We start from the raw sequence: 23,266 nt of genomic DNA on the forward strand, positions 1-23,266 counted from the left end.
CTGGAATGTGCGTTCCATCACTGTTCTCACCCAATCTCCTCCAGTAGCCACCGCTATCCTAATAGCCTCCATCAGAGTCCTATTAAATCGTTCCACACACCCATTACTCTGGGGATGATATAAAGAAGTATTCACCTGCTCAATCCCATGATTCTCTAAGAATTCTTTAAACTCTCTGGAAACAAGTTGGGTCCCATTGTCAGACAAACACTTTCTTGGAAACCCTTCTCTCCAAAACAGTTGTTCCAAAAATCTGATTATACTACTACTGGATATGTCCTTGAGTACACATACCTCCGGCCATTTTGATAATAAATCCATGACTACTAATAGGTAGCTATCTCTGCCACCACCAATATTAAATGGACCGAGGAGATCCAACGCAATTTCGTCCCAAGGGACACGCGGGGACTCCCTCACTACCATGGGAACTTTTTGCACTTTCAAGCCTTTGTTTCCCTCAATACATTCCACACAGTCTTTGACTTGTTCCTCTATGTCCTTGTCGATACCAGGCCACCAAAATTCAGACCTCACAAGTCCCTTCGTCCTGGCCAGACCTAAATGCCCAACATGGGCCAACTCCAAAACAGACTTCCTCATACCGACTGGCACAACCATCTGGTGACCCTTGTATAAATAACCATCCTGAATCCATAGCTCCTCCCTCACTTTGGCAAAACCATTCATCTCGCCCCTGTGGCTCTTAATTTTACCTTCTGCAACCAGAGTAAGTACTCCTTGATATACAACATCCTCCGTGCAAGACACATCCCACTCACTTTTCTTTAATGTTTCATGCACCTGGAATATTTCTGCACTCTCCTCTGAACTTGTAAAGTCACTATCGTCAGAAATTTCCCTCTGGACAGATCTAGACAAGGCGTCTGCAACCACATTAACCTCCCCCTTTACGTGGAGCATGGTATACTGTAACCCTTGCAATGCCGTGACCCATTTCATAATGCGTCTTGACACTCCCTCCAAACCACCTTTCGTAAAAATTCCAACCAAGGGTTTATGGTCAGTGCAAATGGTGAAACTCCTCCCCCACAAGAATCTTTTAAATTTCTCGACACCCCAAACGCATGCTAGAGCCTCCTTCTCAATAACTGAATATCTAGATTCTGGGCCCTTCAAAGACCTGGACGCAAAAGCCACAGTCTGTAAACCTGTCTGATCCTCCTGCATCAGAACAGCCCCAACACCATAATCACTGGCATCAACAAAAAGCAATGTGGGTTTACTTTCCTCAAATATTTTCAAAATGGGAGCATTGACAATAGCCTCTTTTATCATCAAAAATTCTTTCTTGCACCGGTCACACCATTTAAAAATGACTCCCTTGCGAGTGAGAAATCTCATATTCCTCGACATTTCTGCTAACCCTTTGACAAATTTGCCGTAAAACTCCACCAGTCCCAAAAATGATAGTATGTCCCCTTTAGACTTAGGCTCCTCCATTCTTTTTATGGCCTCAATAGCCTCCTCCTTGGGTCTAACCCCTTCCCCAGTGATCTCATGACCCAGGTACACCACTTTGTTGGCTTTAAAAGTACATTTTTCCAAGGCAACGGTGAGGCCTGCCTCCTTCAAAATATCCAAAACTCTTTTCAAACGAACATCATGCTCCTTCTCATCGCTCCCACATACAAGAACATCATCCTGATAACACATCACCCCTTTTTCACCCCCAAGTAATTTATGCATAATACTCTGAAACACACTTGCGGCTGAGACCAAACCAAATGGCATGCGAACACACCTGAACAATCCAATCGGGGTGATGAAGGCGGTGAGATCCCTGGAATTAGGGTGCAATTCAACCTGATGGTAGGCTGATTTAAGATCTAGTATGGAGAACACTTTTGACCCAGCTACTCCCACCATCAAATCATCTATTCGGGGAAGAGGAAACCTGTCTGCCACAACCATGCTGTTTAGATGTCTAAGATCTATACAGAGCCTCAAAGACCCATTGCCTTTTCTGACTACAACTATAGGACTGACCCATTCAGATGCTTCTATCTTTTCAATGACACCATCTCTTTCCATTCTCTTGAGTTCTTCCTCTACATCTCCTCTAAGAGCAAGAGGAATAGTTCGCAGTTTTGCAATCTTAGGTACAGCTCCTTTCTTTAGGCGAATTACATGTACAAAGCCCTTAAGACACCCCAATTTCCCAGATAACGTGGTTTGTATCTCTGTGGGCTCTCCTCCCGCAACAGACATTACCTGCTCGGGATGACTTGCCTCAAGCCTTATCTTCAATTCAGCTTGATCACTCCATGACAACAATTCACCCCCTCTGTTGGTAACATACACATAACCTTTGGCCTTCCTGTCCTTAAACTGTAATTCAGCATCAAAGCAACCTATAATATCTATGGGAACATCTCCATAAGCATTTGCTTTAACAGTATTTTCCCACAGAGTACAACTATCGAATTTGTTCCTCCACACTTCCACACTTATCAAGGTGTAGTCAGCACCACTATCCATTAGCATGCGTACTGGTACACCTCGAATTACAACCTCAGCATAAGGTTTCTGCGTTTTCACTCTGCCATTGACAGCATTCACTGTAAATACCACTTCTCTGCCATCCTCACAATATGACTCATCTTCATAACTTGCACTTATTTCATGCACTTGATTTGACCCAGCATTAAAATTTCTACAACATCGGGCAATGTGCCCTCTCACACCACACTCATTGCATATGATATGAATAGCAAAGCAACCCTTATCCGAGGCTATATGCGACAAGCTTCCACATCTAAAGCATCGTCTCCCTGGAAAACCTCTGGATTGTCCTGAATCCCTAACCATCTTGAAAGAATTCATGTCTTTGGGAATCCCTCTGCTATCTTTTGCAGGAACCCATTGACGCCATCCTCTGCCAGTTGCCGGTCTGTTCTCTTCGCTCCTTTTAGCATTCTGCGAGGCGCGTCTTGGATTCCACGTACTCTGCCTCTGAACAACCTTTGACACCTTCAGCACTGAACCCTGACTCTCATCCAACTTGGGTTTACCATTGTTCACAGTATCCGATTGAAGAACTTCAATGCACTTATCTGTGTGTTCCACCATTTTCGCTATCTCAATTGCTCGATCCAAAGAGGGGTTCCTCTCTTTCCATAGTTCTTTCCTAATACTGTCATTGGAACATTTAATCATTAGCTGGTCTCTCAAGTGCTCATCCTGACAGTGAGTGAATTTGCATTTCACTGCTAAGCCCCTTAAAGCCGTGACAAAATCCTCGATACTTTCCCCATTCTTCTGCTCTCTCGTGGCAAATTTATATCTTTCCAATATAATGTTCTCCTCCACTCTAAAATGCCTGTCCAGTTTGGCTAATGTCCTTTCATATGGACCAGCATCCAAAATGTCAGAAGGCTCCGGCAATCTCTTTAAGACCTCTTGGCCTGCAGTTCTCAAACAGTGAAATAGCAATGCCTCCTTGCGCTCATTGGAGTAGTTGGCACCAAACACTGCTAAGGCATATTTGCTGAATCCTTCCTTCCAGTCTTCCCATCTAACCCTGGGTTCACCTGGCACTGCCAGAAAAAACACAGGAGCAGGCACATTTGCCATGTCTCAAAGTTGCAGAATAGAATAACAAGCTTGCAATTCTGGTTTAACCAAAAGAGCTCCCACCCACACAGGTAGGTGACACTAATTAAAAGATAGCTGCTTGGTTATCTACTCACCCTGGAGCGCCTCACCAGGGTCATCGGCGGCGACTCCTTTCTCAACCTTGCTCAGCGTGGGGCCAGGGTGTCCAATGGCCGCTCGGAAAACACACAACCCAAAATCCAATTATAAAAGTGCCAAAGCCGTGTCTTTGCCAGCCCAGTCTCCACAAGTTCAACAAAATTGCAGGGGTCCAATTCCAGCTCCCACGGACCACGGAGACTCCAGGGGGTTTTCCTCTGGCGCTAGCAATGTCCCTCCGGTGGATGCCACACACTGGATGTCAGGCCGTCAATAATCCACTGAAAAAGGCCCTCCCTCAGGCAAGTCAGGCTGGCTCCGCTCCACAGCCAGCACACTAGATCTGTAGAAAAGGCGCTGGGGGTCGTCCTCGGGGTCCCAGTCAAAATCCTCGTCGCCAAATGTTATGTACAAAGGGAGGCTTTCACATAACCAGTAGTTTTAAAGGTAAAGAACCTTTTATTTGTAAGTTGATGACATAAAACGACCCCCAGCAGGAGGAGTACAATCTTCCCACTAAGGCCCTGCTTCTTCACTGGCTCTCCTTGGAACCCTGCTACATAAGATGCAGTTCTATGTTCTATAGTATCTAAGTGACAATAGACATAGTGAAGGAAATATTATACACTCATGGTTTAACAGGTAAACATTGGAAACACTGCACATCCTAACAGGTCCCCACCGCACTTACCCGCTGTGCCACCAGAGCCCATATGGCCTTCTTGTTCGCAAGTGCCGTCCTGGTCATTTGCGTGGAGAAGACGACGGCAGCATTCTCCTGGAGGGTCTCTGTTAGCACGGTGAGTTCCTCACGGGAGAAGTGGACCTGCCGCTTGCGGTCGCACGCTTTCTTCGCTACTTTTCCCATTTTTCTTGGTTTCGCTAGGGTGGATGACGGGTTGGGGTGTGTCTCAGGGTAGTGTTTTTAGTGGTTGTGTGGTTTTTGTGGTTTTATAGGTGTACGGCGGGATGTTTCCCGTTCCGGGCCCATGTTTTTACTTCCGTTTCCGTATATTTACGGTCACCGTACTTTCCGGTAGGCGCACACTGCGGTGTCCGCTGTGATGGGTGGCGGTATTGCACCTAGGGCGCCGTACGGCGGCGGTGTGGGCCGTTTTGGGGTCATTTCCGCCATCGCGGACTTTGCACTTCCGCCATGCCGTGGTGCTCGTGCCCGATGGGTCGGAATGGGCCACACTTTGCTCCTTCGTGCAATGGCGGAAACGCTATTTACGCTGTGGCGGTCCGGTCAGTCACTTTCCGCCAGGGTCGTAATGAGGGCCACTGTATGCATCTTCTGTGCATGTTTCTGTGTAAGGCGTCAGGTCTCAGGGTTGCCTGGGATACTGTATGCATCTTCTGTGCATGTTTCTGTGTAAGGCGTCATGTCTCAGCGTTGCCTGGGATACTGTATGCAACCTCTGTGCATGTTTCTGTGTAAGGCGTCAGGTCTCAGGGTTGCCTGGGATACTGTATGCAACCCCTGTGCATGTTTCTGTGTAAGGCGTCAGGTCTCAGGGTTGCCTGGGTTACTGTATGCAACCTCTGTGCATGTTTCTGTGTAAGGCGTCAGGCCTCAGGGTTGCCTGGGATACTGTATGCATCTTCTGTACATGTTTCTGTGTAAGGCGTCAGGTCTCAGGGTTGCCTGGGTTACTGTATGCAACCTCTTTGCATGTTTCTGTGTAAGGCGTCAGGCCTCAGGGTTGCCTGGGATACTGTATGCATCTTCTGTACATGTTTCTGTGTAAGGCGTCAGGTCTCAGGGTTGCCTGGGTTACTGTATGCAACCTCTGTGCATGTTTCTGTGTAAGGCGTTAGGTCTCAGGGTTGCCTGGGTTACTGTATGCAACCTCTGTGCATGTTTCTGTGTAAGGCGTCAGGCCTCAGGGTTGCCTGGGATACTGTATGCATCTTCTGTGCATGTTTCTGTGTAAGGCGTCAGGTCTCAGGGTTGCCTGGGTTACTGTATGCAACCTCTGTGCATGTTTCTGTGTAAGGCGTCAGGTCTCAGGGTTGCCTGGGATACTGTATGCATCTTCTGTGCATGTTTCTGTGTAAGGCGTCAGGTCTCAGGGTTGCCTGGGTTACTGTATGCATCTTCTGGGTTACTGTATGCATCTTCTGTACATGTTTCTGTGTAAGGCGTCATGTCTCAGGGTTGCCTGGGTTACGGCATGCATCTTCTCTACATTTTTCTGCGTAAGGCCCCAGGACTCTGTGTTGCATGCATCTCTGTACGGCGCAAGGTCTCTGGGTTGCCTTGGTTACTGTATTCATCTTCTGTACATGTATATGTGTAAGTCACCAGGTCTCACGGTTGCCTTGGTTACTGTATTCCTCTTCTGTAGGTGTTTCTGTATAAGGTCCCAGGTCTCAGGATTGCATTGGCTACTGTATGCATCTTCGGTACTTGTTTCAGTGTAAGGCCCCAGGTTTCAGCATTGTCTAGGTTACTGTATGCAACTTGGGTATGTGTTTCTGTGTACAGCGCAAGGTGTGTGGGTTGCCTTGGTTACTGTATGCATCTTCTGTACATGTTTCTGTGTATTGTGCGAGGTGCCTGTGTTGCTTCGGTTACTGTATGTATCTTCTGTATGTGTTTCTATGTTATTCGTGGGGTGCCTTGGTTACTGTATGTATATTCTGTATGTGTTTCTGTGTATGGCGCGTGGTGCCAGGGTTACCTTGGTTACTGTATGTATCTTCTGTATGTGTTTCTGTGTACAGTGTAGGTGTCTGGGTTGCCTTAGTTACTGTATGCATATTCTGTATGTGTTTCTGTGTATGGGGCGCAATGTCTGGGTTGCCTTGGTTACTTTATGTATCTCCTGTAAGTGCTTCTGTGTACGGCGCATGGTGCAGGGTTTCCTTGGTTACTGAATGCATCTTCTGTACATGTTTCTGTGTACGGTGCAAGGTGCCTGGGTTGCTTTGGTTACTGTATGTATCTGCTGTATGTGTTTCTGTGTACGGTGTGAGGTGTCTGGGTTGCCTTGGTTACTGTATGGATATTTTGTACGTGTTTCTGTGTACAGTGCGAGGTGTCTGGGTTGCCTTGGCTACTGTATGTAACTTCTGTATGAGTTCCTATGTACAGCGTGAGGTGCCTTGGTTACTGTATTTATATTCTGTATGTGTTTCTGTGTATGGGGCGCAGTGTATGGGTTGCCTTGGTTACTGTATGTATCTCCTGTTTGTGTTTCTCTGTACGGCGCGTGGTGCCAGGGTTGCCTTGGTTACTGTATGTATCTTCTTTACTTGTTTCTGTATACAGTGTAGGTGTCTGGGTTGCCTTAGTTACTGTATGCATATTCTGTACGTGTTTCTGTGCATGGGGCACAGTGTCTGGTTTGCCTTGGTTACTTTATGTATCTCCTGTATGTGTTTCTGTGTATGGCGCGTGGTGCAGGGTTGCCTTGGTTACTGTATGTATCTTCTGTACGTGTTTCTGTGTACGGTGTGAGCTGTCTGGGTTGCCTTGGTTACTGTATGTATGTTCTGTACGTGTTTCTGTGTATGGGGTGCAGTATCTGGGTTGTCTTTTTTACTGTATGTATCTGCTGTATGTGTTTCTGTGTCCGGTGTGAGGTGTCTGGATTGCCTTGGTTACTGTATGTATATTTTGTACGTGTTTCTGTCTATTGTGCAAGGTCTCTGGGTTTCCTTGGTTACTGTATGTATATTCTGTATGTGTTTCTGTGTATGAGGCGCAGTGTCCGGGTTGCCTTGGTTACTGTATGTATCTTCTGTACCTGTTTCTGTGTACAGTGTAGGTGTCTGGGTTGCCTTAGTTACTGTATGCATATTCTGTATGTGTTTCTGTGTATGGGGCGCAATGTCTGGGTTGCCTTGGTTACTGTATTTAATTTCTGTACGTGTTTCTGTGTACTGTGTGAGGTATCTGGGTTGCCTTGGTTACTGTATGTATATTCTGTATGGGTTTCTGTGTATGGGGCGCAGTGTCTGGGTTGCCTTGGTTACTTTATGTATCTCCTGTTTATGTTCATGTGTACGGCGCCTGGTGCAGGGTTGCCTTGGTTACTGTATGTATTTTCTGTACGTGTTTCTGTGTATGGGGGGCAGTGTCTGGGTTGCCTTTGTTACTGTATGTGTTTCTGTGTACGGTGTGAGGTGTCTGGGTTGCCTTGGTTACTGTATGTATATTTTGTATGTGTTTCTGTGTATGGGGTGCAGTGTCTGGGTCACCTTTGTTACTGTATATATCTCCCGTACGTGTTTCTCTGTATGGGGCGCAGTGTCTGGGTTGTATTTGTTACTATATATATCTCCTGTATGTGTTTCTGTGTACGGCGCGTGGTGTCAGGGTTGCCTCTGTAAATGTATGTATCTTCTGTACGTGTTTCTGTGTATGGTGTCAGGTGTCTGGGTTGCCTTGATTACTGTATGTATATTCTGTATGTATTTCTGTTTATGGGGCGCAGTGTCTGGGTTGCCTTTGTTACTTTATATATCTCCTGTATGTTTTCTGTGTACGGTATGAGGTGTCTGGGTTGCCTTGGTTACTGTATGTATATTCTGTATGTGTTTCTGTGTAAGGGGTGCAGTGTCTGGGTTGTGTTGGTTACTGTATGTATCTCCTGTATGTGTTTCTGTGTAGCGTGCGTGGTGCAAGGGTTGCCTTGGTTACTGTATGTATATTCTGTACGTGTTTCTGTGTATGGGGAGCAGTGTCTGGGTTGCCTTTTTTACTGTATGTATCTGCTGTATGTGTTTCTGAGTAAGGTGCGAGGTGTCTGGGTTGTCTTGGGTTCTATATGTATATTATGTACGTGTCGCTGTGTATAGTGCGAGATGTCTGGGTTCCCTTGGCTACTGTATGCATCTTCTGTACTTGTTTCAGTGTAAGGCCCCATGTCTCAGCGTTGTCTGGGTTACTGTATGCAACTTGGTTATGTGTTTCTGTGTACGGCGCAAGGTATCTGGGTTGCCTTGGTTACTGTATGCATCTTCTGGACATGTTTCTGTGTACGGTGCGAGGTGCCTGGGTTGCTTTGGTTACTGTGCGTATCTTCTGTATGTGTTTTTATGTACAGCGTGAGGTGACTTGGTTACTGTATGTATATTCTGTATGTGTTTCTATGTATGGTGCGCAGTGTTTGGGTTACCTTGGTTATTGTATGTATCTCCTGTATGTGTTTCTGTGTACGGCGCATGGTGCCAGGGTTGCCTTGGTTACTGTATGTATCTTCTGTACGTGTTTCTGTGTACAGTGTAGGTGTATGGGTTGCCTTAGTTACTGTATGCATATTCTGTACGTGTTTCTGTGTATGGGGCGCAGTGTCTGGGTTGCCTTTGTTAATTTATGTATCTCCTGTATGTGTTTCTGTGTACGGCGCGTGGTGCAGGGTTGCCTTGGTTACTGTATGTATCTTCTGTACGTTTTTCTGTGTACGGTGTGAGGTGTCTGGGTTGCCTTGGTTACTGTATGTATATTCTGTATGTGTTTCTGTGTATGGGGCGCAGTGTCTGAGTTGCCTTTTTTACTGTATGTATCTGCTGTATGTGTTTCTGTGTATGGCGTGTGGTGCCAGGGTTGCCTTGGTTACTGTATGTATCTTCTGTACATGTTTCTGTGTACGGTGTGAGGTGTCTGGGTTGCCTTGGTTACTGTATGTATATTCTGTACGTGTTTCTGTGTATGTGGCGGTGTGCCTGGGTTGCCTTTGTTACCGTATGTATCGCCTGTATGTGTTTCTGTGTGCGGTGTGAGTTGTCTGGGTTGCCTTGGTTACTGTATGTATATTTTGCACGTGTTTCTGTGTATGGGGCGCAGTGTCTTGTTTGCCTTTGTTACTGTATATATCTCCTGTATGTGTTTCTGTGTACGGTGTGAGATGTCTGGGTTGCCTTGGTTACTGTATGTATATTCTGTACGTGTTTCTGTGTATGGAGTGCAGTGTCTGGGTCGCCTTTGTTACTGTATATATCTCCCGTACGTGTTTCTGTGTATGGGGCGCAGTGTCTGGGTTGCCTTTGTTACTGTTTATATCTCCTGTATTTGTTTCTGTGTACGGCGCGTGGTGTCCGGGTTGCCTCAGGAAATGCATGTATCTTCTGTACGTGTTTCTGTGTATGGTGTCAGGTGTCTGGGTTGCCTTGGTTACTGTATGTATATTCTGTACGTGTTTCTGTGTATGGGGTGCAGGGTCTGGGTCGACTTTGTTAGTTTATATATCTCCTGTATGTGTTTCTGTGTATGATGTGATGTGTCTGGGTTGCCTTGGTTACTGTATGTATATTCTGTACGTGTTTTTGTGTATGGGGCGCATTGTCTAGGTTGCTTTGGTTACTGTATGTATCTCCTGTATGTGTTTCTGTGTACCGCGCGTGGTGCCAGGGTTGCCTTGGCTACGGTAAGTATCTTTGGTACGTGTTTTTGTGTATGGGGCGCAGTGTCTGGGTTGCGTTTGTTACTGTATATATCTCCTGTATGTGTTTATGTGTAGGGTGTGAGGTGCCAGGGTTGCCTTGGTTACTGTATGTATGTTCTGAATGTGTTTCTGTGTACGTCGCGTGGTGTCAGGGTTGCCTTGGTAAATGTATGTATCCTCTTTACATGTTTCTGTGAACGGTGTGAGGTGTCTGGGTTGCCTTGGTTACTGTATATATCTCCTGTATGTGTTCCTGTGTACGGTGTGAGGTGTCTGGGTTGCCTTGGTTACAGTATACATATTTTGTATGCGTTGCCTTGGTTACTGTATGTATCTTCTGTATGTGTTTGTGTACGGCGTGTGGTGCCATGGTTGCCTTGGTTACTTTATGTATCTTCTGTATGTGTTTCTGTGTAGGGTGTAAGGTGGCTGGGTTGCCTTGGTTACTGTATGCATATTCTGTATGTATTTCTGTGTATGGGGCGCAGTATCTGGGTTGCCTTTGTTACTGTATATATCTCCTGTATGTGTTCCTGTGTACGGTGTGAGGTGTCTGGGTTGCCTTGGTTACAGTATACATATTTTGTATGCGTTTCTGTGTTTGGGCGCAGTGTCTGGGTTGCCTTGGTTACTGTATGTATCTCCTGTATGTGTTTGTGTACAGCGTGTGGTGCCATGGTTGCCTTGGTTACTTTATGTATCTTCTGTATGTGTTTCTGTGTACGGTGTAAGGTGGCTGGGTTGCCTTGGTTACTGTATGCATATTCTGTACGTGTTTCTGTGTATGGGGCGCAGTGTCTGGGTGCCCTTTGTTACTGCATGTATCTCCTGTATGTGTTTCTGTGTACGTCGCGTGGTGTCAGGGTTGCCTTGGTAAATGTATGTATCTTCTGTACGTGTTTCTCTGTATAGTATGAGGTGTCTGGGTTGCCTTGGTTACTGCATTTATATTCTGTACGTGTTGTTTCTGTGTATGGGGCGCAGTGTCTGGGTTGCCTTTGTTACTGTATATATCTCCTGTATGTGTTTCTGTGTACGGTGTGAGGTGTCTATGTTGCCTTGGTTACTGTATGTATATTTTGTATGCGTTTCTGTGGATGGGGCGCAGTGTCTGGGTTGCCTTGGTTACTGTATGTATCTCCTGTATGTGTTTCTGTGTACGGTGTGAGGTGTCTATGTTGCCTTGGTTACTGTATGCATATTCTGTATGTGTTTCTGTGTATGGGGCGCAGTGTCTGGGTTGCCTTGGTTACTTTATGTATCTCCTGTATGTGTTTCTGTGTACGGCGCGTGGTGCAGGGTTGCCTTGGTTACTGTATGTATCTTCTGTACGTGTTTCTGTGTATGGTGTGAGGTGTCTGGGTTGCCTTGGCTACTGTATGTATATTCTGTACGTGTTTCTGTGTATGGGGCGCAGTGTCTGGGTTGCCTTGGTTACTGTATGCATCTTCTGTACATGCTTCTGTCAAAGCTCATCGTTTTCCAAATCAACAAATGGAAATGCAATAAGTACAACTATATTCTGGAGGAAGTTTTTCCAGATTTCTCTTTATACTTCGTAAGCAAGGCCTACAATGGAAAAATATGGCAATTGCTGCTGGCAACGCCGGAACAACCGCCCCAGGAGTGTGGCACTTTGTTGGGCAGCCCTCTCCTATCACCCTCACTGCGGTGTCCCAAATCCTGGCTCTGCTTTGAGGAGACACCTCCCATCCCCTCTAGTCCAAGAGGAGCTTCCTCAGCCCATCCAAGCTCCCCAATAGAGGCACACGGGCATGCTCAGTACCAACCCTGAGCAGGGCTATCACGAAGACACTGGCACACACGCCCATGGCAGTATGGCCCTGGGGAGGAAAGGGAGGTACCCCCATGTTCACTATTAGGTGCATGTGAAGCTGGGAGGTGGTGCTGCTGGGCCACACACTTTGCCGCTTGGCGTCCCCGTGCGCCACGGTGCACGTGGGCGGAGGCGAACGCGTACACAAAGCATGGTTGACCCCTTCCAGCACACCCTTCCTTTTTGACTATCACACCTTTGGGTAGCACTAAAAAGAACCCCCCAGATGGAGGTCACGCCATTGCTTTGGTGAGGCAGGAGCAGTGGCATGGATTGGACCGTGCACACATTGACATGGGGTGTGCTCTTAGGCAGATTGCTACGCACACGCGTAGTTCAGCCGCAGTGCTACTGCATTCCCTATCAGTGCCAGTGTTACACTGCAGTGACTTGTTGTTTGGAGTCTGGGGTCTCTATTCCTGATGTGAAGGGAAGAGGCTGTGCTAGAGGCTGTCTCGGGAGGATGTGGCCAGTGGGGGAGGAGCAGCTCTGCTTGCTCACCTGGCTTTCTGGCGCCGCTGCACAGGCAGCAAGGTTGCAGAGGTGGGTGGATCAGAACACCCAGGTTCCAGCACATGTTCCTCTCCCCACTCAAGCTCGCAGGGCAAGGGCGGCAGGTGGGCTCGGGAGTGCTCGTTAATGCTGTGTTCCACTCCCACGGTGCATCTCCATCATTGTCAGTGAGGTGCAGAAGAATACGGCCGCATTCCACGCCTGTGTACTGGTGCTGCAGAAAGACCTGGCTGTGGTGGGGGGGGGGGGGCCATGGTGGGAATGGACATCGGATGAGAATCCTTGACGATGGGTCTTGTACCCCGGCACATGATAGAAATCCTTGGCAAAGGGGCATGTGTGTGAGCATTCCATGGCCATCCTTAGGAGTGGGGCATGCAGCTGGACCGTTGTTGGCAGCCCATGGCTTCGGGGCATGTGTCTGAGCATTCGATGGCCATCCTTAGCGGTGGGGCATGCAGATGGACGGGTGTTGGCAGTGCATGGCTTTGGGGCATGTGTCTGAGCATTCTATGGCCATCCTTAGCAGTGGGGCATGCAGCTGGACCGTTGTTGGCAGCCCATGGCTTCGGGGCATGTGTCTGAGCATTCGATGGCCATCCTTAGCGGTGGGGCATGCAGATGGACGGGTGTTGGCAGTGCATGGCTTTGGGGCATGTGTCTGAGCATTCTATGGCCATCCTTAGCAGTGGGGCATGCAGCTGGACAGTTGTTGGCAGTCCATGGCAATGCAACATGTGTCTGAGCATTCCATGGCCATCCTTAGCAGTGGGGCATGCAGCTGGACAGTTGTTGGCAGTCCATGGCATTGGGGCATGTGTGTGAGCATTCCATGGCCATCCTTAGCAGTGGGGCATGCAGATGGACAGGTGTTGGCAGTCCATGGCAATGCAACATGTGTCTAAGCATTCCATGGCCATCCTTAGCAGTGGGGCATGCAGCTGGACAGTTGCTGGCAGCCCATGGCTTTGGGGCATGTGTGTGAGCATTCCATGGCCATCCTTAGCAGTGAGGCATGCAGCTGGACAGTTGTTGGCAGTCCATGGCTTTGGGGAATGTGTCTGAGCATTCCATGGCCATCCTTAGCAGTGGGGCATGCAGCTGGACAGTTGTTGGCAGTGTATGGCTTCGGGGCATGTGTCTGAGCATTCCATGGCCATCATTAGCAGTGGGGCATGCAGCTGGACAGTTGTTGGCAGTCCATGGCTTTGGGGCATGTGTGTGAGCATTCCATGGCCATCCTTAGCAGTGGGGCATGCAGATGGACAGGTGTTGGCAGTCCATGGCAATGCGACATGTGTCTGAGCATTCCATGGCCATCCTTAGCAGTGGGGCATGCAGCTGGACAGTTGTTGGCAGCCCATGGCTTTGGGGCATGTGTGTGAGCATTCCATGGCCATCCTTAGCAGTGGGGCATGCAGCTGGACAGTTGTTGGCAGTCCATGGCTTTGGGGAATGTGTCTGAGCATTCCAGGGGCATCCTCAGCGGTGGGGCATGCAGCTGGACAGTTGCTGGCAGTCCATGGCATTGGGGCATGTGTGTGAGCATTCCATGGCCATCCTTAGCAGTGGGGCATGCAGCTGGACAGTTGTTGGCAGTCCATGGTTTTGGGGAATGTGTCTGAGCATTCCATGGCCATCCTTAGCAGTGGGGCATGCAGCTGGACAGTTGTTGGCAGTCCATTGCAATGGGGTATGTGTCTGAGCATTCCATGGGTATCCTTAGCACTGGGGCATGCAGATGGACAGGTGTTGGCAGTCCATGGCAATATGACATATGTCTGAGCATTCCATGGGTATCCTTAGCAGTGGGGCATGCAGCTGGGCAGTTGCTGCCAGTCCATGGCTTTGGGGCATGTGTGTGAGCATTCCATGGCCATCCTTAGCAGTGGGGCATGCAGCTGGACAGTTGTTGGCAGCCCATGGCTTTGGGGCATGTGTGCGAGCATTCCATGGCCATCCTTAGCAGTGGGGCATGCAGCTGGACAGTTGTTGGCAGTTCATGGCTTTGGGGAATGTGTCTGATCATTCCAGGGGCATCCTCAGCGGTGGGGCATGCAGCTGGACAGTTGCTGGCAGTCCATGGCATTGGGGCATGTGTGTGAGCATTCCATGGCCATCCTTAGCAGTGGGGCATGCAGCTGGACAGTTGATGGCAGTCCATGGTTTTGGGGAATGTGTCTGAGCATTCCATGGCCATCCTTAGCAGTGGGGCATGCAGCTGGACAGTTGTTGGCAGTCCATGGCAATGGGGTATGTGTCTGAGCATTCCATGGGTATTCTTAGCACTGGGGCATGCAGATGGACAGGTGTTGGCAGTCCATGGCAATGTGACATATGTCTGAGCATTCCATGGGTATCCTTAGCAGTGGGGCATGCAGCTGGGCAGTTGTTGGCAGTCCATGGCTTTCGGGCATGTGTGTGAGCATTCCATGGCCATCCTAGCAGTGGGGCATGCAGCTGGACAGTTGTTGGCAGTCCATGGCTTTGGGGCATGTGTCTGAGCATTCCATGGCCATCCTTAGCAGTGGGGCATGCAGCTGGACAGTTGTTGGCAGTCCATGGCTTTGGGGCATGTGTCTGAGCATTCCATGGCCATCCTTAGCAGTGGGGCATGCAGCTGGACAGTTGCTGGCAGTCCATGGCATTGGGGCATGTGTCTGAGCATTCCATGGCCATCCTTAGCAGTGGGGCATGCAGATGGACAGTTGCTGGCAGTCCATGGCTTTGGGGCATGTGTCTGAGCATTCCATGGCCATCCTTAGCAGTGGGGCATGCAGCTGGACAGTTGCTGGTAGTCCATGGCATTGGGGCATGTGTGTGAGCATTCCATGGCCATCCTTAGCAGTGGGGCATGCAGCTGGACAGTTGCTGGCAGTCCATGGCATAGGGGCATGTGTGTGAGCATTCCATGGCCATCCTTAGCAGTGGGGCATGCAGCTGGACAGTTGCTGGCAGTCCATGGCAATGCGGCATGTGTCTGAGCATTCCATGGCCATCCTTAGCAGTGGGGCATGCAGCTGGACAGTTGCTGGCAGTCCATGGCTTTGGGGCATGTGTCTGAGCATTCCATGGCCATCCTTAGCAGTGGGGCGTGCAGCTGGACAGTTGCTGGCAGTCCATGGCTTTGGGGCATGTGTGTGAGCATTCCATGGCCATCCTTAGCAGTGGGGCGTGCAGATGGACAGTTGCTGGCAGTCCATGGCATTGGGGCATGTGTGTGAGCATTCCATGGCCATCCTTAGCAGTGGGGCATGCTGCTGGACAGTTGCTGGCAGTCCATGGCATTGGGGCATGTGTGTGAGCATTCCATGGCCATCCTTAGCAGTGGGGCATGCAACTGGACCGTTGCTGGCAGTCCATGGCATTGGGGCATGTGTCTGAGCATTCCATGGCCATCCTTAGCAGTGGGGCATGCTGCTGGACAGTTGCTGGCATCCATGGCTTTGGGGAATGTGTCTGAGCATTCCAGGGGCATCCTTAGCAGTGGGGCATGCAGATGGACAGGTGTTGGCAGTCCATGGCATTGGGGCATGTGTGTGAGCATTCCATGGCCATCCTTAGCAGTGGGGCATGCAGATGGACAGTTGCTGGCAGTCCGTGGCATTGGGGCATGTGTGTGAGCATGTATGGGGGCAGTTGTTGGCAATGCTAGCCAATGGGCAGTGGCTATTGTACCTATGTTATGTTTGGTTTTGTTAAAGGTTCTTATATCGCACACTGTCGCCACCTGCGTGGTTTCTTGGCGCTCTGTGATCAAATGTGACCGCTGTTGTTCTAATCGGTTCTTCCTTTTTTCTCTACAGTGGAAAGGGCTTCTGAAATCTCCAGCAATGACATTGGTGCAGTCGCTGCAGGTGAGCAAGATGGAATTAAATGGAAACTGTTCGTGAACTTTGTGATGGAGTGCCTGCACTCCAGGAAACGGCTTTAGGCTTTGTAGGACGTTTTAACTTCTGTGATAAACTTTTACCCCAGAACATTTCCGCGGGTGAAAGTGCTCAGGCCTGTGGTACATGCATATAACGCGCGCCCATTGAATTCTGGGACCTAAATAGCCCCCAGCTCGTGTTGATTCCAACAGTGCGTTCCTTTAAACAGGAGGTGCCTGGCTTCCTGTGCCCAATGCAGGAAGACGCCCCTTAAAACGCTTGGAAGACCACGACGGCTGAGGAGACACACTGCGCAGCGACCATCACTGCACGAATCCTAATATTGGCAACCCTGAGCTTTGTGCCCCTTGAAAATACTTCCAGCCATGTAGGCTGCCAGTGACAGCCCACTGCTGACGCTGCCAGGCCATCACGGTATTACCAGCCGTAAGCAGTACAGCCCTAACACTGCCAGTCATGAACATTAGACCCACTACTGGCACTGTCCTCGCCAGACAGGGCACCCACTGGTACCAGAGTCAGCCTTTCCCAGGATGCATAATGGCAACATCCCGTGCCAGGAAAGAGTACCCACTGCAACCAATGCACAATCTATCCACTACACACTCCCAGCTCGGAGGAGTGCGCCCGCTGCTAGCACTGCCAGCTCTGGGAAGTGTACCCGCTGCTAACACTGCCAGCTCTGGGGAGTGTACCCGCTGCTAGCACTGCCAGCTCTGGGAAGTGTACCCGCTGCTATCACTGCCAGCTCTGGGAAGTGTACCCGCTGCTAACACTGCCAGATCTGGGAAGTGTACTCGCTGCTAACACTGCCAGCTCTGAATGACAGACCCGCTGCTGTAACTGCCAGCTCTGGGAACAGTATGCCTACTGCTGTCAGTGCCAGCTCTGAACGACATACCCACCGCAAGCAATGCTTGCTCTGCTGCACAAAGTATCCACTACACATTCCCAGCTCTGGGAAGTGTACCCGCTGCTATTACTACCAGCTCTGGACAACAGACCCGCTGCTATCACTGCCAGCTCTGAACGACATACCCACAGCAAGCAATGCTAGCTCTGCTACACAAACTATCCACTACACACTCCCAGCTCGGAGGAGTATACCCGCTGCTATCACTGCCAGCTCTGGGAAGTGTACCCGCTGCTATCACTGCCAGCTCTGAACGACATACCCACAGCAAGCAATGCTAGCTCTGCTACACAAACTATCCACTACACACTCCCAGCTCGGAGGAGTATACCCGCTGCTATCATTGCCAGCTCTGGGAAGTGTACCCGCTGCTATCACTGCCAGCTCTGAATGACATAACCACAGCAAGCAATGCTAGCTCTGCTACACAAACTATCCACTACACACTCCCAGCTCGGAGGAGTATACCCGCTGCTATCACTGCCAGCTCTGGGAAGTGTACCCGCTGCTATCACTGCCAGCTCTGAATGACATACCCACAGCAAGCAATGCTAGCTCTGCTACACACACTATCCACTACACACTCCCAGCTCGGAGGAGTATGCCCGCTGCTAGCACTGCCAGCTCTGGGAAGTGTACCCGCTGCTAACACTGCCAGCTCTGGGGAGTGTACCCGCTGCTATCACTGCCAGCTCTGGGAAGTGTACCCGCTGCTATCACTGCCAGCTCTGAACGACATAACCACAGCAAGCAATGCTAGCTCTGCTACACAAACTATCCACTACACTCTCCCAGCTCAGAGGAGTATACCCGCTGCTATCACTGCCAGCTCTGGGAAGTGTACCCGCTGCTATCACTGCCAGCTCTGAATGACATACCCACAGCAAGCAATGCTAGCTCTGCTGCACAAACTACTGCTATCACTGCCAGCTCTGGGAAGTGTACCCGCTGCTATCACTGCCAGCTCTGAATGACATAACCACAGCAAGCAATGCTTGCTCTGCTGCACAAAGTATCCACTACACATTCCCAGCTCTGGGAAGTGTACCCGCTGCTATTACTACCAGCTCTGAACAACAGACCCGCTGCTATCACTGCCAGCTCTGAACGACATACCCACAGCAAGCAATGCTAGCTCTGCTACACACACTATCCACTACACACTCCCAGCTCGGAGGAGTATGCCCGCTGCTAGCACTGCCAGCTCTGGGAAGTGTACCCGCTGCTAACACTGCCAGCTCTGGGGAGTGTACCCGCTGCTAGCACTGCCAGCTCTGGGAAGTGTACCCGCTGCTATCACTGCCAGCTCTGGGAAGTGTACCCGCTGCTAACACTGCCAGCTCTGGGAAGTGTACCCGCTGCTAACACTGCCAGCTCTGAATGACAGACCCGCTGCTGTAACTGCCAGCTCTGGGAACAGTATGCCTACTGCTATCATTGCCAGCTCTGGGAAGTGTACCCGCTGCTATCACTGCCAGCTCTGAATGACATAACCACAGCAAGCAATGCTAGCTCTGCTACACAAACTATCCACTACACACTCCCAGCTCAGAGGAGTATACCCGCTGCTATCACTGCCAGCTCTGGGAAGTGTACCCGCTGCTATTACTGCCAGCTCTGAATGACATACCCACAGCAAGCAATGCTAGCTCTGCTACACACACTATCCACTACACACTCCCAGCTCGGAGGAGTATGCCCGCTGCTAGCACTGCCAGCTCTGGGAAGTGTACCCGCTGCTAACACTGCCAGCTCTGGGGAGTGTACCCGCTGCTATCACTGCCAGCTCTGGGAAGTGTACCCGCTGCTATCACTGCCAGCTCTAAACGACATAACCACAGCAAGCAATGCTAGCTCTGCTACACAAACTATCCACTACACACTCCCAGCTCGGAGGAGTATACCCGCTGCTATCACTGCCAGCTCTGGGAAGTGTACCCGCTGCTATCACTGCCAGCTCTGAATGACATACCCACAGCAAGCAATGCTAGCTCTGCTGCACAAACTATCCACTACACACTCCCAGCTCGGAGGAGTATACCCGCTGCTATCACTGCCAGCTCTGGGAAGTGTACCCGCTGCTATCACTGCCAGCTCTGAATGACATAACCACAGCAAGCAATGCTTGCTCTGCTGCACAAAGTATCCACTACACATTCCCAGCTCTGGGAAGTGTACCCGCTGCTATTACTACCAGCTCTGAACAACAGACCCGCTGCTATCACTGCCAGCTCTGAACGACATACCCACAGCAAGCAATGCTAGCTCTGCTACACACACTATCCACTACACACTCCCAGCTCGGAGGAGTATGCCCGCTGCTAGCACTGCCAGCTCTGGGAAGTGTACCCGCTGCTAACACTGCCAGCTCTGGGGAGTGTACCCGCTGCTAGCACTGCCAGCTCTGGGAAGTGTACCCGCTGCTATCACTGCCAGCTCTGGGAAGTGTACCCGCTGCTAACACTGCCAGCTCTGGGAAGTGTACCCGCTGCTAACACTGCCAGCTCTGAATGACAGACCCGCTGCTGCAACTGCCAGCTCTGGGAACAGTATGCCTACTGCTGTCAGTGCCAGCTCTGAACGACATACCCACAGCAAGCAATGCTTGCTCTGCTGCACAAAGTATCCACTACACATTCCCAGCTCTGGGAAGTGTACCCGCTGCTATTACTACCAGCTCTGAACAACAGACCCGCTGCTATCACTGCCAGCTCTAAACGACATACCCACAGCAAGCAATGCTAGCTCTGCTGCACAAACTATCCACTACACACTCCCAGCTCGGAGGAGTATACCCGCTGCTATCACTGCCAGCTCTGGGAAGTGTACCCGCTGCTATCACTGCCAGCTCTGAACGACATAACCACAGCAAGCAATGCTAGCTCTGCTGCACAAACTATCCACTACACACTCCCAGCTCGGAGGAGTATACCCGCTGCTATCACTGCCAGCTCTGGGAAGTGTACTCGCTGCTATCACTGCCAGCTCTGAACGACATACCCACAGCAAGCAATGCTAGCTCTGCTGCACAAACTATCCACTACACACTCCCAGCTCGGAGGAGTATACCCGCTGCTATCACTGCCAGCTCTGGGAAGGATACCTGCTGCTATTACTGCCAGCTCTGGGAAGTGCCCCCGCTGCTATTACTACCAGCTCTGAACAACAGACCCGCTGCTAGCACTGCCAGCTCTGAACGACATACCCACAGCAAGCAATGCTAGCTCTGCTGCACAAACTATCCACTACACACTCCCAGCTCGGAGGAGTATACCCGCTGCTATCACTGCCAGCTCTGGGAAGTGTACCCGCTGCTATCACTGCCAACTCTGAAAGACAGACCCGCTGCTGTCACTGCCAGCTCTGAACGGCAAACCCACAGCAAACAATGCTTGCTCTGCTGCACAACCTATCCACTACACACTCCCAGCTCTGAGGAGTGTACCAGCTGCTAGCACTGCCAGCTCTGGGAAGTATACCCGCTCCTATCACTGCCAGCTCTGAACAACAGACCCACAGCATGCAATGCTTGCTCTGCTGCACAACCTATCCACTACTCACTCCCAGCTCGGAGGAGTATACCCACTGCTAGCACTGCCAGCTCTTAACTGTAAACCCACTGCTTGCACTCCAAGCTCTGAACTGTATACCCACTGCTAACACTGCAAGCCCTGAACTGTATACCCACTACAAACACTAAAGCTCTGTACTATATACCCTCTGCGAAGGTGTCCAGTCAACTCGTCGAAAAAAAACTGGTCGACTGCAATTTGGTCGACGCAATTTGGTCGAAAACCAAATGGTCGAATTTTTTTTTTTATTTATATATTTATTTTTTGGGTTTTCATTTAGTTAAAAAAGGGGTTTTTAGAGAAAAAAAGGGGGTTGGGGGGGACCCCCCCAAAAAAAAAAAAAAAAGGGTTAAAATAAAAAAAAAAAAAATTCGACCATTTGGTTTTCGACCAAATTGGTTCGACCATTTGTCTGGTCGACCAATTTTTTTCGACCAAATGTCTGGCAACCCTCTGCGAACACTCCAAGATCTGAACTGTACACCCATGACTAACACTGCAAGATCTGAACTGCATACCCACTGCTAACACTGAAAGCTCTCAACTGTATTCCCACTGCTAACACTTAAGCTCTGCACTTTATGGTTGTGGAGCAGGAGTACCTCACGTGCATGCTTTAGTGCTGTGTAATCTGTACTCTGTGTGTACAGACAGGTGGTTATGTGGCATCTAAATAACACCTCCACCCTGCTTCTTCCGCAACTACCTTTAGCTCCCTTTGTGTGGCCTTCCCACACCAGTGGCGCCGACTAGTGGAGACTGGAGGTTTTCGGCCCCATTGAGAAAATCCTGAGGGGGTGCCGAGCCTCCTCTCTGGACCATTGATTACAGGGGCCCAGGAGCTGCCATTCTTGCATAGAGGGTGAAAGCAGGAAAAGGCAGGTTCATCTGCTTTGTGATACATTTACCCACAGCAGAGCAATTGTAAGGTCATTGTTGTGTCCACTTTTTTTTTGCTTAAAAGGAGCTATTCAAACTTCTCACAGAAAATAGATGTTTATCAATGAGGTTCCTGCTTGAATCTGATTTCCTCAAATGTTTTGTTGGCGAGGGCGTGTTATTGCCATGACCACGCGTGTTGATTTAAACGGTGCATGCAAACATGTATGACACATTCAGTGTGACATGTTCATTCGGGAGCATTTGCATGATTGCACTTTTTTATAGAATGAAATTAAAGGTTTCTTTACAAGTCACACATATTTGGCCGAGCAAACTCCCTGCCATGCCTTCAGAAATGAAGGGACCTTATTTGGGAGACAGGTTTATGATTACATTAAAACAGGGTCCATGTCTTGTTCTGGGAGTGCGACTTGCACTCACATCACCCCATCAACAAGACTCATTGCTGTTTGCAAAACTCATCCAGAGCGGATGGCTTCGCCTCACAAGCGCACTTAAGGCATCTCAGGTAAGAGTGAGCTCGGGCTTTTAGGCTCATCAGATTGTATTCTGGTACTTACAAAAAAGGTAGCAGGCACCCCTCTCTAGAAAGAACATGGTATGATAACCTGTACTGTGGTTTCTTCCCATGTTGAGAGTCCGCAGCCATCGCTTTTTGCTCTCTGTACTTTTCACAAAGGAGGTTCAGCTCCCCCACACTGATGAGGTCTAACAAGGCTGAAACACGTGTATGGGGTTGCTGTTGGTACTCTTGTTCAGAAGGGAATTGCCATAGCATTTCGGTGCTGGACTGCCCTTTTATGGGCGGGACAAAGACTGATATGCAAATTGTTATTCCTCCTTTCTGAAAAGTACAGTGAGCAAAAAGCGATGGCTGCAGACTCTGACAGTGGGTAAAACCATAGAACAGGTTTTCATGCCATGTTCTTTCTGGAGAGGGGCGTCTGCTCCCTTTTTTGTATTTTTGTAAGGAACTTGGGGTTGCTCACCCTAAGTTACCTGGGGGAACCCAGATATGGACCCTCTACTCACTGTGCTCACAGAGGCACAGCTCCACCTCACTGATGAGGGCCAACAAGGCTGAAACACTGTATGGGTTTGCTGTTGGTATTCTTGTTTAAAGGAGGTTTGCCTGGCATTTCGGTGCTGGACTGCCCTTGTGGGCGAGGCACAGACTGATATGCAAATGCATATTCCTCCATTGTGGAAAGTACAGTGAACAAAAAGCGATGGCTGCAGACTCTCACAGTGGGAAAAAACGACAGAACAGGTTCTCATGCCATGTTATTTCTGGAGAGGGGCGCCTGCTACGTGTTTTGTATTCTGGTACTTGTAGGCCTGTATTTTATACTGCAAAATAAAAACTACAATGACTGTCGAACCATACAGAATGCTATGAAGGAAAAAAAACAGAAATTTCCAAACAGCCATCCTTTACCCAGGACATCTAAAGATGCAACTGGAAAGTGCACACTGTGCAGCCATGCCACACCATCTGACCTATTTATGGGCGCCAGGCCATA

General features: G+C 49.5%; 1 protein-coding gene across 1 annotated transcript in view; it reads left to right on the forward strand.

Annotated features, from left to right (window-relative positions):
• Nucleotides 1-23,266, forward strand: part of LOC138473460 (deleted in malignant brain tumors 1 protein-like) — a 199,114-nt gene that overhangs the window by 14,422 nt on the left and 161,426 nt on the right. The window contains exon 2 of the mRNA XM_069612108.1: nt 16,269-16,319. Within this exon, the coding sequence (XP_069468209.1) occupies nt 16,269-16,319 (51 nt within the window). The remainder of the gene's footprint in view (nt 1-16,268; nt 16,320-23,266) is intronic.

Source organism: Ambystoma mexicanum, chromosome 8, assembly GCF_040938575.1.
Source record: "Ambystoma mexicanum isolate Mex_15411 chromosome 8, UKY_AmexF1_1, whole genome shotgun sequence".
In the NCBI taxonomy this organism is placed as follows: domain Eukaryota; kingdom Metazoa; phylum Chordata; class Amphibia; order Caudata; family Ambystomatidae; genus Ambystoma; species Ambystoma mexicanum.